This window comes from Battus philenor, unplaced genomic scaffold (genome assembly GCF_028537555.1).
Source record: "Battus philenor isolate CCGP_79_NKW_IND1 unplaced genomic scaffold, ilBatPhil1.0.hap1 SCAF_6, whole genome shotgun sequence".
NCBI classification, from domain to species: Eukaryota; Metazoa; Arthropoda; class Insecta; order Lepidoptera; family Papilionidae; genus Battus; species Battus philenor.
Window position 1 is genome coordinate 5,556,386 of NW_027181726.1, and position 16,022 is coordinate 5,572,407.

The 16,022-nt window shown below is 32.5% G+C and overlaps 1 protein-coding gene across 1 annotated transcript; it reads right to left on the reverse strand.

Annotated features, from left to right (window-relative positions):
• Window positions 1-702: 702 nt before the first annotated feature.
• Window positions 703-14,736, reverse strand: LOC137930328 (uncharacterized). The gene is made up of 28 exons (XM_068773563.1): window positions 14,710-14,736; window positions 14,319-14,377; window positions 13,741-13,871; window positions 13,528-13,669; window positions 12,985-13,089; window positions 12,821-12,914; window positions 12,622-12,741; window positions 12,302-12,543; window positions 11,616-11,733; window positions 10,928-11,060; window positions 10,729-10,847; window positions 10,546-10,658; window positions 10,010-10,219; window positions 9,414-9,525; window positions 9,034-9,151; window positions 8,734-8,873; window positions 8,064-8,213; window positions 7,268-7,348; window positions 6,548-6,661; window positions 5,454-5,545; window positions 4,968-5,135; window positions 4,734-4,892; window positions 4,568-4,668; window positions 4,199-4,385; window positions 3,585-3,776; window positions 2,726-2,831; window positions 2,413-2,548; window positions 703-966 (listed from the first exon to the last, which is right to left on the reverse strand). The coding sequence occupies exons 1-28, from the start codon at window positions 14,734-14,736 to the stop codon at window positions 818-820; spliced, it is 3,618 nt and encodes a 1,205-aa protein (XP_068629664.1). The 3' UTR covers window positions 703-817.
• Window positions 14,737-16,022: the final 1,286 nt, after the last annotated feature.

Genomic DNA, 16,022 nt, shown 5'->3' on the forward strand with positions numbered 1-16,022 from the left:
TTCTAATCTCCTGTATTACTGCGACACTATCTTGACAAGTGACAGGCCATTTATTTCTGGTAGGACAAATACTAAACAATAATTAATTTTGATGTGTAGTAATCTGAATTTAAATAACGTTTTTTCTAACCACATTTTCATTACGTATATATAGTTTTTTAATAGGGTGTTCCATAAATGAGCTACACGTCCATATTTTTTAAACTTTTACACCTACAATTAATCATCTTATCTGTACATAAACAGTTACTAACAAATAATATTTATAATCTTTACAGGAGGTGAACCAAAGTTATCAGCCCGTTGGATTCGTACCAAACAATGTCTTATTCTTCAAAAGGTATCCGCCATGTCAAGAAGGATTCAAACGGGACATCTTAGGTGTTTGCCGGGAGGTTTGGTAGTTCCAAACTAATAACATAACAGAGATTGCAAAAAATTGACAAATGTGATATTATCTTAAGTTTTAAATTAAGTTTTTAATGTACTAATGTAATGGCGGATACTATTTTTAATAAAAGAAATTGAAATACAATGTACCTGTCATTTTTTAACCCGAAAAAAAATCATCGTGTAAATTCACAATAATTTATTTAACGCCAATATGGTGTAATTTAAATTACAAAGCTATGAATAAATATGTAATAACACACTGACGTTAATTTTATTATAAATAAATATATGATATTTAAATATCATATATTTACATGCTTCTCTACGTAATTCCAAATTCGAAACAGTCAATTTATTCGCGCGACCCATGGTAAGATTAATCTCTCGTTTCTTTCATTACATTGTATGTCTTCTGTAAAAGGCGTCACATTAGAGAAGCGGGAGGGAGAGTGACGGCTCCGTGACCAGAGAGAGGCGACGGAAGGGTTGCCACGCCGCGAATCCATGCACCTCGTTCGCAACAGAAAGACTCCACGTTGCTTAAAGCTCGCATGTATATTGTTGTTACGCCACCTGTAAATACACGGTTTTGGCAAAAAGCCCACCTCCATACCAAAAAAGTATTGTCAGTAAAGTACTAAATTATAGTATAGCCGTATCAGCTTAGAATGATAGTATTTAGTTTTTAAGCCATATTTTTCTTTGATTGATTTCATTCTAGTATTTTTATAACTGTCGCTGGTGGATTTAAATAAAATTATCATTGGACATAGGTATAAGGACTGACATATACTAGTGTTGTACTACTATTTTAAATTTATCGGGTGGTGATAAAACGACGATGACACAGCAGATATTAGTTTGACAACGACGATGTACTATTAATATCAGGAAATAATAAAACTAAAATCGAATAAACTTCGAAAAGCAGGAACAGTGCCACAACATTAAAATATTCTAATAATTTATAGTGCTATTTCAATACAGTGAACTGTAGAACTGATCCAAAGGAAACACTTTTGTGTTCATAGTAAAATGTATGGTGAATGTCAAAGAGAAGTTATTAATAGAGCTATTGAAACTGCTATACCGTGCCTTAGGAAAGGGAGGCGGGTAGGGGGCAGAGGTAAAAAACAACATGAACGCCTGACCGAACGCAGCGGCCAATAAAGACAACGGAGCGGCATGAGTCTGTCTTTTCTTATCGACTGTATATAGGACAGCAGTGACCATTCTTTATAACCAATTACTAATAACCCGAGCAAGAATGGCTTTTTCTGGGAATTGTGAGCACTATACATCACAAGCCATGAGTACAATTTCCTAAAGACGTATACTTTGTCCATTATTGTATATAACATTTTGCATCGACGCAGCAGATGATAAAGTCATCATCAATCTATGAAATATACCTTTAGCACTATAGATTACATTTCCATACCATCTTACTTTGTAATGTGTGAATAATACAACGTACGAAAACGTATTTGATGTAAGCCTCAACATATTAAAAGTTCATCAGAGCCCAAAAACTTTTTACAAACTATATTTTTTAAATCAAGTAATAATTATGCATTATTTTAAATATTACACTTTTTGAGGTTCGCGCTAAGAATATTAGTAGTTATTACCTGGAAATATCTGGCAACAAAATATAGAGACCAGGAACCACATATTAGATTAAGATGTATGAAATGTTTTAACTTTTAGTTTGCATTTACTTTTTAAACAAAACTAAATAGAAGTAACGAGGAACATCTTGCTCTGATGTTTTGTTTACCGCAAGATGGTACCATTGGCATCAACTCAACTCATGGCAAGCAATATACGAGTATGTATCAAAAATTGTCGCTTATACTTAAAGCATAAAGACCTTTTATTTTTGTCCCAAAAACTTTTTTCTGATTAAAAATTGTCTAAAAACTTTAATGGATATTTGAGACTTAAAACAAATAAGTTTTATTTTACGTATATGTATAGTAAATTACGATTAGTATAAGCTAATATAAAAACCGGAACCTATAATAATAAGTTGCGTTCCAAGATAAGCAAGGGCGTGGCCGTGTCGCGGGATTGACATTTCAGTTTCTTGTTTCCACACCCGTTCTTTCCAATCCCAAATGTCTATAGCGCCTACACTACTAGGAGTTTTATCCTGCAAATTTTAAAGTTTATATGTATCGATAAAAAAATCCTTACCACAAAAACTTAAGTAAATATTTGAGCGGAAATTATATTTGTAGTTGCATGCAACAGATTAGGTGCGAAACTACGTCACGAACAAAAATCAATTTTGTAAATATTTACTTAGAACACATTGCTTATGACGTACTTTTTCTGTGATCTTCCCCGCTCCACCGATAATGTAAAGTTTATCATTCATTGCGAACAACGTTGCAAAGCACCTCGGAAAACGAAGACTGTATATCTCTGTCCAACTAAAACAAATTTAAAACAGTACTTAGTTAAAGTTAAATTAATACGAAAAATAAATTTCTTACGCTTCTTCAGTCAGCACGGCTTATAATTGAATGCATACTTCATTACAACAAAATATTTTAGAGAAAATTCTAACTTTTCCTTTCTAAGCCATAATCGAACATAATCGTTGGAAATTTTTATGATTTTTATCAATATAATTCGTTATCCTTATATTATAACTACGACGAAAACATGCATATTTTTTTTAGTAAAAAAGGCTATTCTACTGAGGCTATTATCCATCGTCAAAGTGTCGCTTGGGTAATGATTCTGTTGACCAAATAGACGACGGTGTTTCAATTTATTACAGTAAAAGTGACGGCACTAAAATGTGGACTATCATTTCAGCCTTATTGGTTACTTGATACTAAGTCAACGAGCCATGGAGAGGGCTAAATTCTAAATTTCTCTATAAGGTCAAATCATGAATTATAAGGTCCGTAGGCCAATGAAGCAAACTGACAGCCCAGCGAATTGGCAAGTTGTAGTGGCAGTTGGCAGGCCACATGGCCACACAGATGGTCGCTGGGGCCTAAAGGTTTTGTAGAGGACAAAGCGAACTTTCTACCCTGCGCCTGAGGCGACCTTATTAATGTTCTACAGTTTGCTTCCAACTGGTAGTATTTAAAAGTATTAAATGACGCGTTTTCAATAATAGCGAGAACATCATAGTTATAAGATAAAATGGTGTGAATTAAAATTAAACGTACTCGTTTGTTTTTGAATTATAGCACTCAACAATCTTGCAGACGGGGTTTTTCTTCTCGCCGGTCATACCGCCGGCAACCCATATGTATTCGCGGTACTTTACCGACGCCATTGCCATGCGTGCCACGCTCATTGAACGTACTTCACACCACGAACCGATATTGGGATCAAATCGCTCCACAGATCGAAGAACTCTGAGGGAAATACATAAATTAATTTTCTTTATAATAAATATTAAATCATTCATACAGTAAGAGGAAGTAAACAATTAATTTAAGTTGTATGAATCAAGCGTAAACATTGTTTTAAGGAAGTTACCGAGATAATATTTTTGTTAGTCAAGATTTAAAATTTCAAAACCCTGCGGAACATTGCATCGTTAGAGGTAGAAGACCTAATCGGTTGAACATCCTGTTAGGATATTTGATTTATTATTTGACCAAACAACATTGTTCATAACAATGCTAAGTAGTTTTAATTATCATCGGCTACAGAAAAATACTAAAACACATTTCGTGTTTCATTTTGTTGAGAGTTATACAGTTGTTAATGTTCTCAATCTATTAGATTTTTCCAGTATTTTTTACGTAAATAGGAAATAAAACCTTTTTATTACCTTCCCTTTTTGTCTTGTCCACCAATGGCGTATAGGGCCATACGGTGTACCACTAAGCCGAAATTTTTCCTTGGTATTGCGAGACCAGACTCGCTGTACCAGGATCGTGTCACGGGCTCATAGCTCCATACCGTCGAAACCACAACTGATTTGCCACGTGTATCGTCATCACGTGGATCAGCACCACCTAGAATTAAAATCTGGTAAACATTGAATTGACCGGTAAAGAATGCCTATAACGCCATAATACAGCGAGAAACACATAAAAAGTGTGCATAAATGATTAAAAAGAATATTTTGTTCCCGAAAATATATTTGATGTCGATAATGTATTATGAACAATGTGTAAAAAAAGTTAAAAATAGTTACCAACAAGATAGACTCTTCCTTTAAGGAATGCGACAGAATGATGATGTCTTGGCTCCGGTAGATCACCCACGTAATCCCAAGAGTTCGTAACTGGATCAAATCTGAATTACAACAATTAATTAACATTTAAAATAAATATGATGCTTCTACCTTTGATTTGTATTACCTGTAAATATCTTTCCCTGTATTGCGGCCGACGCCGTAAGCTGTGTGAGGATCGGTTCCACCAAAAACGAGTACAGTTTCACGGTCCCAGTTAAATAAAGATCCCTCAACGAAGTATTTCTTATTGGAGGGTCCGAGAATGGATGTCGATAATTTGTTCCTGCTTTTAATACTTTTATAAATGTTGTTATCTCATCAGAAATATTTTTAAAATTTAATTTTATTGGATACGTACATATTTATTTTAGCGAGGGATTCTTTGGATTCATTGAAAAGCGATACTTGGGGACTGGTCGTGATCTTTTGCGAAACTGCGCCAATAGTTCTCGGTGATTGCTCCGGGCGAGGATTGGACATTGCGGTTTGCAGACGAGATCCTGACGATGGAGACAATTGCGATTCCCTGAATGTTAACAGCATTTTTAGTACATTATAAATTGATTTACACAAGTTTAAGTAATACAAGCGTAAAGTAAATATAATCTATTCAGCAACAAGTCAGAATGCAAACTGGTAATGAAAATAATGTTGTATTTTATTTGTCGTCTAACGCAAATAGGTATTCATTTCACAGCCCCTTAGTGGCCTAGAGATTTATAGGATACAAAAATTCTTTTCATAGTGAGCTATTATTAAGAAGTTGTATTTACTAATAATTCGCATTAATTATATTTTTTTTGCTTTTTATTGGTGTTATATGGTTTTTAATTTCGCTTCTTACCTCCGAGATCCTGACAGGGCCGCAGTGGCAGCGGCAAGAAAGCATGCAGCCACGCTATTGTGCCTCGCGTCATCAGGTTGACAATACTGTGTCTGAAAAATAATAAAAAAAGAAAGTTGCATGGTCGTAAAATAATAGTAGTGAATGTTAAATTAAAAGCAACAACAATAACAAATTTTGTTCTGTGCAGTATGAGACTTGTTTAAAGGACGTTAAAGATTGCAGGGAGATGACACTGAGGATTTATAATTAAAAAAAAATCCACTTACCCAGATCAAATACCAAGTGATTCCGTCATTAAAAAAGTATTAAATGTAAAAATTTCTCTTAATCTATACAATATTTAGAACCAAAATAGTTAAAATTGTACATTCTAATTATATTAATTTTTATTACTCATTTATACATTACAGCTTACAACTATTAAGTGCTGGTTCGTTTTACAAATCATATTCTAGGGTTTTACAAATCATATTCTAGGGTTTTACAAATCATATTCTATACCTTTCTAGGGAGCAGACTTATAAACAAAACTTATAGAGAAAAATGTTTGTAACCTATTAGTGATTTTTAGTTTATTAAGTTAAAGATTCTTTATTGTATATAGTACACTCTAAAGTATATATACATAGCTGATATAATAGTAAAGATAAAAAGTACTAAAGGGCGGTCTAATCACACGAGGCAATTTCTTCCAAATAACCACATGGAAACGGTAGAAGTATAAATTGTCTAATGATTGCATATCAATATTTGTATTTTTTTTATGTATCGTATCACAGGTATATTTTGTCTTTTATATTGTGTGTTGCAAGCCAATATTAAAATGTAAATGTAACGAATCCAGTACGTTTGATGTTTACTTGTATAATAGTATCCGTAGCGTAAGTTTTTTTTTAAATCGTAGCGTAGGTTACAAAGATCCACAACAAAATCGAACAGATCGATATTTTCAAGACGGGTCGTGTGTAGTGCGCATGAAAAAGTGTCGTCAGGGACTAAAGGGTCGCCGCGTTCTGTTTTCAAAAAGTCGCCGCAGTAAATTATTAAAAAAAAAACAGAGAAATTTTTGAACAGGAATATAAACATTTTACCTTTTCAGTATAATTTGTATCAATGGTTTCGCTGCTACTGACACTCTTGGTAGTGTTACAGTTTTCGGAAGAATCTTTTTCAGGTGGTTCATATATTTGTGAATGTTGCGGCATCTATTAGTAAATAAAATCAAAAATGGTCGTTGCTTTGTATTGATTTTGATTTGAAACTAATAATTTATAATCTAATCATTAAGGGTAATTCACTAAACGAATAGTGGACAGGATGATTAGTTAAAAATGTAAAAGATTTAATGGGGTAAAATGTACAGCTTACTTGTCTGTGAAAAGCTTTAAAATTTATTTACAATCACCTGTATAAAGTGATCATTTTGAAACTATAAAAGAATGCGACAAGTCAATATCTCTGGCGGCACAGTCTGCACAGACCAATAGTAAACAATAAATTATTTTAACCTATAAGAATTTGAATTTTGTTTTACTACATTGTTATTATTATGTTTTGTATTAGTTCTGAAACCACTGATTGCGGTGCAAAGTAAACACAGCGCTGCTTAGTTTTGGAAAAAAACTTGCTGAGACAAGACAACCATTGATTTTTGAATAAGGTGGCCTGTACATTAAATGACTGCATACATCCATATTTTTAAAGCTTTTACATCTATAAACACTCATTTCTTTATGATATCTCAAAATTAATTTATCTGTTCTGTATTCCTACATAAGAGTATTATTTTAATAGTACGTAACAATTTTTACCGTGTATTGTTTCTGTTGTATTTGTTCAACTTGTTTCTGGGTTGAGTTTGGACTTTGATTTACATGAAACATTCTTTGCTCCTAAAATTATAATAATTTATTGTTAACGGCGGATCTAAGTCTATAATCTGTGAATACGTTTAAAGTGCTACAGTCAAACTATTGTTTTTTATAAGTGACAGGAGACTACATCCATATGAACTAAAATTCATTTAAAATTTGGTATTCATAAATATGTTACATAAAGCTGTGTTAAAATATGGATTAGTATATAAAATTATATTGATTGAAAGCGCTGTTGTTTAATTAAATAATTTGTAATAATCAGAGACGCTGGATGCAGGCCGCTTCTTTTCCAGTCCTATTGGAAATCAATTTATATTCTATATCCAGGCAGTGAACGTCCTGTAGCTGAAATGACGATGGTGAAATAATTGGGGAAATAAACTATACAATTTGAAGTGATTCATTACTAAAATCCGTTAATAAAAACATATTTGTTCCGCCTTTCAATGGAAAGTAGTTCGTCGACTATATATTCAATTTAAGTTTATCTCTGTTTCAGAAATTTCGTATATTTTCATGATAGTATTGATGAAGTACTTATTGTTGTAATATAACGCTGTATGTCGTTAATGAAGGGAATACTAGGTGGACCGACGAAATGATAAAGGTCACGGGAAGTTGCAGAACGCGAGTGGTGCAAGCCAGGTTATCGTAGCGATCTTTGGGGAAGAGACCTATGCTTTGCAGTGGACATCTATCGGCAGAAAAAAGATGAAGAAGAATGCTGTACACTAGCGTCCATTTGCTTCTGTGTTCTACGTTCCGTTTCAGGGCTTTTTCTAGATGTTTGAGGGCTGAGTTGCTGTGACACCGTCGGTAAGCTTTCTGCTACGAGCGGCGGATAACGAGTCTGAGATCTTGATTGTACGGCTTCTTTTGTCTGTTAATTTAAAATAAAAGTTTCATTAAATATTTTCAATTCTATTTGTATAGCAGAACTATAAAGAAATGGCGTAAGTAACAATTTTTATGTATACACCTAATAATGTATATAAACTGTGTAATTTTTTTAAAAACTTTTGTTGTTAATGTAACTACATAATCCAAGTTAATTAATTTATGTGTAAATCATTGTTAAAAATAATAATATTATATAGGTTAATAGTAATAGTTTGAGTGCCAACAGAACAGTGTATACAGTTTAGTTTTCATTTGCAAAATATTTATAAAAATCGTAATGTCATCAGCATTATGATCATCATTTCCGTCGTAGGGCGTCCACAGCTGGGACATAGGCTGCCCATGGATTACATAAACGTATTGCACATTATGAGGTTATTAAAAAGCACCTCTATGATTTTATTTGTGGTTTATATCGACTTAGTAATAAATTGGGACGTGATGAAATAAGTATAGAAGATTTACATTCTAAAGGTTAGTATATTATAAAAGCATAAAACCTTTCGTCTGTTATCAAAAAATTCACTCATCGTTGGAAACTTGTCTTTATCTCCACCAAGTCCTTTCAATGTTCCAGGTAAAGGAAACTCCATCTTCGGTCGTCTCATTTCAATTTTACCGCTATCCACTCGTAAAGTGCCTGAATTAAACATATCAATATGCATTTTATAACATACATTACATTGCTATTAATTTTTAGCAGGCTTTACTTAATGAATCGAGGAAAAGTTTTGTTTAAATGTGTACTTAGATTGCATTTACTAAACCAAGAATTATAACTCATACCATTGTTTACGTACCGGGTAAGTCATCGTTTCTCCGCGGCGGTTGCATCATCGACATTTGTTGATACATCTGTTCTTTAGGCACCATAAAATGTTCTAGATATTTTAGGAAATCTTTATACGTAACATGATTCTGAAAATAAACAAATGGTTCATTATATTTGGAGAAATAGTTTAATGGACATTTGTTATTTCGAAGATGGGTGTGAAATTTTTTTCTTATTCTGGTAATAAACCTAATTTAATGTAGTAATAGATGATCAAACATTGTTTTTGACTTCGCTATATGTATCAAATGAATAAAACACGATCTTTCAATAAAGTTTGAAATGAAAACAGGTCATGGTCACGTTACATGATCTTTTTATGGTAATTAACAAATATTTATTTTGCACCTTTTCTTCACCAATCCAATTTCGTTCAGCGGGTTCCGTTAGTCCAAGAACATCAATCCAATGGTAATAATTCTTAGAATTGTTTCCATACCAATACTTTATAATAACATATCTGTAGAATAATGTTTTACATAATTACATTATTTTAATTTAATTTTAAACATCTTTATACATTAAGATATCGCTTTTTTTAATGTTTGATTGCTTATTTAGCTCAATGTTTAATAACTACAGTGTCATTAGAATTGCTGTACCGTGCGTTGGGTATGCAGAGGTGTATTTTTGTATTTAGTATTATAATCAATTTATGAATAACAAGTCTTTGCTTTTTTTAAATTTTAATTGAATTCCATTCTTAAGTTGGTTTCAAATAAAAAAATGTAACATTTCCTTACTTTAAAATAAATTCTTGGACGAAATCCAGAGCAATCATAAAAATTGTTAGAGAATTTGAAAAATATTTATTTCAGAGTAAATAAAAAAGTAGTTTATTTTTCTTTCCATTTCTTTTTTCTAGGTTCTCACCTCGCTATACCACTACAATATTATACAAATGAATGACACTTGATGATGATATGAAGTTTAAAAAATCTCACGCGAGTCCGTCGTCAACCATCTGCTGAACTTCAGGCTCATTTACAATCTCCAGGATCTCAACATTGTCCGGGTTCCGCTTGATATCGACCAGTTGCCACGGGGAAATGAGACCGAAGCGTATACAGCTCATTATTTCGACGACTAACCGACGTCGCCCGGGCCAATTGCCGTACAACCATCGCACACCGGCCATCAAAACTTCTATTTCACTAAAACGTAGAAAAAAGGTACTTGATTTAAAAACAAACATTGAAAGTGTTATGTTTAACAGAATGCGTATATCAATGACAAATAATATAAGTATTATTAACATCACAATTTTATCAGCCGATATATGCCAACTGCATAATATGCCTGGCCTCCCACAGAGGCCAGATGACTTCATTAAGGCCATCAAAAACATTGGATGCCGGCCGCACCCATACAGTCTTATTTGAAATCTATAGAGGAAGCCTATCTTCTGCGGTAGTAGTCCTACTGCTGAATTGGTGATGATGATAGTGGCACAACAAGTAAACTGTAATTGGAGTTTTACCTAGTAACGCATATATAGTTCGATTTTAGAAATGTCATAACTTCATCGGGATCCAATTCGAGAAAGTCTCTTGAGGCGACCAACGGAAGAAAAAATTTCATTACACGTGGAACCTTGTAACAGAAATATATCATTGAATATACGGACAGCCAATAACAATAACCTTTATAATTTTTTATTTACCATCAAATCCATCACTGGTGTCATTCCTTTGGATCTAGCTTCTCTATACAAAGCGAATGCGGTGTCTTCAGTAAATAAACTTTCGTGTACTATGAACGACCAACACTGGTCTTCCAAGTCTGTTGTGATAAAATTATTTTATTCATTAGATTTATTACGGAAAATACATATTATAAATGATTAAAAACGTAAATTTCACCTTTGATTGCCAGATATTGAGCAGCACAAAACAAATCTAAAATATTTTCTCTCTTAAGAACTTTATTGCATTCTGGGCCGTTGAAAATCATCCATTCATAGATCGTTTGAAACGCTTCAGGAGTTACATTTGACTAAAATAAAAAAAAATAACAAGACAAGACATATTGAAACCTGACAAATTCGTTTTGAAACAAAACATAACTACTCTAGCGTTATCAGATAAAGATGTTATATTTATGAAATAGTTTATATTTATTGCCAACGGAATTTTGCTTCAATTTGGCGATGGAGTGTATTTGACTATATTGCTACCAAAGTGGCATTTGTAGTTTTCGCGAATTGAAGATAGACAGTAGAGAATAGAAGAGAAGACAGGTCGCTGATGACGCTTAGCTCAAGTAGCCGTGACCATCACATCCTACTGTATTACCGGATTGAAGATTCGGTATTGTATCTCGATAAAAACAGTATGACATCTGAGCGTCATATACAAAGATTTACTGCTGTATTTATTTGTATTTTTCTATTCGTCATTACAAGATAAGTTATTTTGGTACGCTTAATGTAAATGTCGTATGTATAAACTTAATATTTTTTATTACGTTATAATTCATTTTGATTCCTAGAAGTTATCTAGAGAATAAGCTATTGTTTATATAACTATACAGGTATAATTTAGAACGTACTACGGGTAACTCTATTTCACGAAGATTATTCATATCAAAAAATGAAGAATAGATCTGAAGAATAATTTGATGGCAATGAAACTCCTCGTCCGCAATGTGAATAATCATATCAGTATTTCTGAAAAAAACGAATGATTTAAAAAGTCCGAAAAAAATGAGTAAAGAACAATGTTATTTCTACCGTTTTATACCTTATTCGCCAGTGAGTTAGTACAGAGCTTCATTAACAGAATTTTTTTAGGTGAAAAGGACACGATTAATAGACGACATCAATTTAAAATAAAAATAAAAATGCATTTTCACATGCAAATACTTTTAAAAATAAGTTTAACAATATTTGTACATATTTTGATTATCGTTTTTTGGTAGGAAAATTGTCGTTCTAATCTTTGTTGCTGCAAATCAGTGTCAACACAAAAATACGTCAAATAACAGGTTTATTAGGAATCAGTCCAAAAATGCGCTAAGTAGTAGGGTAAACACAAACAATCAACCAAAAGAGTTATAGAAAGTCTCCACACCATTATACCGAATGATGCATGTAAACGCATTTTTACCTCGTTATCTTTACCCAATGATAGTTGTTTATTTTCTGGTATTAACACTATATAGTAAAACAGTATAGAAATAATTTCTAATTTCATTTCTATACTTGACACAAATTTTCAAGAAAATGTTAATCTTACATGTAGTTAAGAATTCTTCTGTAAAACTCTTGAAATAATTCCTGTTTTCTGGGCAATTGCACATGCATCCAATCTATGGGCTCTGCAATAGCATATCCTAAACTTCCTAAATCTTTACCGTGCTCTTCTCTTAAAGTAGGAATTTTTGGTTTGTTATGACGTTCATTAACCATTTTCAATCTCAAGTTTAATGAACCTTTCGGCGTATACTTTACTTGTGATTCAGATTCATTTTCATCTGCCTGGAAATAATAATTTTTTGTTAAATATTTCTGAACGCGTCTTTAATATAAGGCAAATGTTATGAATATGGAACTAACAAAATTATTTTCTACTTTATTTTCTGGTTCTACAGTTGCTTTACCCTCAAATTCAACTTTTACTTTAGCTTGAGTTGGATCCGCTAGCAATACGCCAACAGTTGATGATTGAAAAACTACCTATAGTGAGAAAAAGAATGTCTTGATGAGTGTTATTCAAGGTATTTAGGCAAACATTGAGCGCATGATTCTGTATTACCTGATTGGACTGAACTTTTAGGTTACCACTCGGTGTAGATTTAAATGGAAATGCGGCTTGTCTCCGACTACTCGTTTCATCTGTACTACATAAACTGGAATTATTTGAAACATTATTCACTGGTTTTAGATACTAGCACTCTATTTAATGATTAATCATATTACCTTGAATTTTCTGCATATGATGACAAGTTCTGTTCTATTTCATAAATGTTTGTGCTTGCTTTAGAATTAGGTTCGGGAGACATACCTATTTTCTTTTTTAACTTTCTATTTAATACATAAAATTAAAATAATCATTAATCAAATTATAAGTCAAAAATAAAATGAGGGTAACGTTAATAAACAGATGATTATAGATTACTGTAGTTGTAGCAACTTTAATTGATATGGATTAGGAGGAATGACTGACAGCGTAGTGGTTTGGCAAGTTACAGTAGGTAGGACACAATGCGAGCAGAATAGATAGCCGTTGAGGCCTTGAAGTTCTGGAGAGAACACCAGCGCAGCATCGGACGTCCACTCATAGAATGGACAAACCATCTTGTTACGGTCATCGCAAGACATTGAATACAGGTAACCTTCAATTGGTCCTATTGATAATCTCCGAGGATGGATTAAGTCCAGCAGTATACTATCTTCGGTTGAAATGATGATTTTTTTTTGGTTGAATAGTGGATTAAATTATTTAAAATAGTTATTACTTACTTTCCTTTGTTATTCCACGACATGTATCGTGTTTGAATGGTATGACTGGCGTACGGTGTACAAGCGTCTCCAGAACAATTTCCAAACGAGGTTTGAATCTCACTATTCAAAATCTTATTAGAATTCTTGATAAAGTCTAACGCTGAAACATTTGTTTCATTAACTTTAGTTCAAACATACCATTTTACGTTTAAAATTATTTGAAAAACCTACCAAAATTACTAGTGTCGGTATTAAGATCCGATAAAGAGTTGCTTTTAAGAAGTTTTGGCTTTACAGTAATGTGATATCGTTCGAAGATATTGCCTATATTATTCCGAGCTCTTCTTTTCGGTCTATTACAGCTGAAAAGTAAGATTATATTAAGACAGACATATTTATTAAATTTGCTATGTTGTTAGTTTTGTAATCTCTTAAAACATTTCTATGGATGGATGTGAACACCAAATTATTTCCAATCCTACGACATACTCAGAATGTTTATTAATAATCTGTCGTTCAAACCCCAAGGGCAACCCTTTTACGCTAAGCGCGCATTTAGTGACAGACCGAGCAAAGTTATTCTTGCAACCTGATTAGGCTCAATGTAGAGTCCGTCGATAATCGACACAGCTCAGTAGATTGCCAAGTTGAAGTGACCTCAATGGAACCGATGGCTTCTGCAGAGGTTTGAACTATGCACCTGCAGCGCTCGGCCATCCAAAATCCGGTGGAGCTGTGAATGCCAATGGGTAAACAGCATTTGTTAATGACGAGAAAAACATTAAGACTATAGTATTTGATCTACTTACATGTGTTTATTTTGGTCAGAGCCGCTACTCTCATTTGAAACCTGTTTAGCACCGTTTACCTAATGTTTTATTGGTTGAAATTAGTGCTGATTATTCAAGAAATTAAATAATACATCTTTATGATAATAGAATGGTCTAATAAACACAGTTATTTAATGTAAAATAATTATCAAAATAAAATTAACTATTCTTCCAAAATGCGAACTGGTTAAAGGTTCTAATACTTTTTAAATAAAGATTCAAAGTAATTGTAATGTATTGTTTTGTGTATGAAATCTTACATAATTAGAACATACATTAAGTTATTTAAATTTGTATAATATATTAATATCAATAAAACAAATTACACGACGGTATGGAGAAATTTAGTTAAGAAAATTCTACGACTTACTTTTTCCAGACTTTTACTCTTTTGCATTTCAAACTCACTAAACGAATAAAATATAAATAAACACCATAATGAATATATAATCGTCTTCAAGGTTATAAGAAATAACCAAAACTTCCTAAAAATTTTTGACAATTGCTGTTCGTGACATTTAATAAAACGAAGTAAGTTCAAATGTATTCTAATCTTTGACAAAGAAAAACAACTAAATGGGTTTTTCGCGTTGGCAAAGGCAAACCTTAGCTATTTTACTGTTCAAGTTTTAAAGTTTACTCTAATCTTCTTAGAATCATGGAATCTAGGTCAATGTGTTGCATTCCCAATTTACTACTCACTTTTAGAGAGAATTTGCTTGTCTTGGCTTAGGGCTGTCAATAAAAATTTAAAAAATTGATTGAAGCACGTAAAGTTTTTACATTAATACGTGGTAATTAGTTATAGGCGTAAAAGCTTTGAACGATTGAACGTATATCTCATTATTCAGCAAAAAGTTTTGAAGCTATTTCTAATGACCCTGTATTGATTCTGAAACATATTAACGTTGTTTGATTTTTTATATAGGAATACGACAGGCCCATAACTTAAGCTAGTACAAAGTCTACAGGGACAGATAGTAAACAGTAATTGATACGAAGTATTGAAACTTTTATTATTTATATGATTTATTTATTCTGAAACCACCGATTTTAGGATATGGCGTAATAAATATTAATTGACAGCAAATGGGCTATACATTTTCTACCATAAAGCTTTTACATCTATAATTAATTACAAAGTGTTTGAAATTCCTTATTTACTCATACTCCCAGTTAAGTGAATCCGAACTATATTTACAAATTTAATAGTAATTCCGTTTACGGTGCAGTTTTTAATCGCTACGAACTCAACAAAATCCTTCTTTGTTCAGCGATGACGTAATATATGTTATACCCGATTTCATCCTATCGGAACTTTTACGTCATAACACTTCTGGTTTGCAAACTACTTGAAACAGCCGTGTCGATTTTGCATTCGCAATACAGTCTAAACGGACTTAAGTTATTTACATAGCATACATAAGATGTTTAAATGCTTCGCAAAATAGTACTTATCTTAAAGTATATATTTGATGACGTATGATTTAGTGAGCATATTGTAATTTTTAACTATATTTGTTAGATAATATCAATGAGATATAAATTCACTTTAGTTAAAACTGTTTACAAACCATTTTTTTAAAATTTACCTGCTGGCCAAAACCTTGTTCGCAATTATTATTGTGTTCCAATTTGAAATGCCTTGTTCTATATAATATTAGAGAATCAATATGATGTATC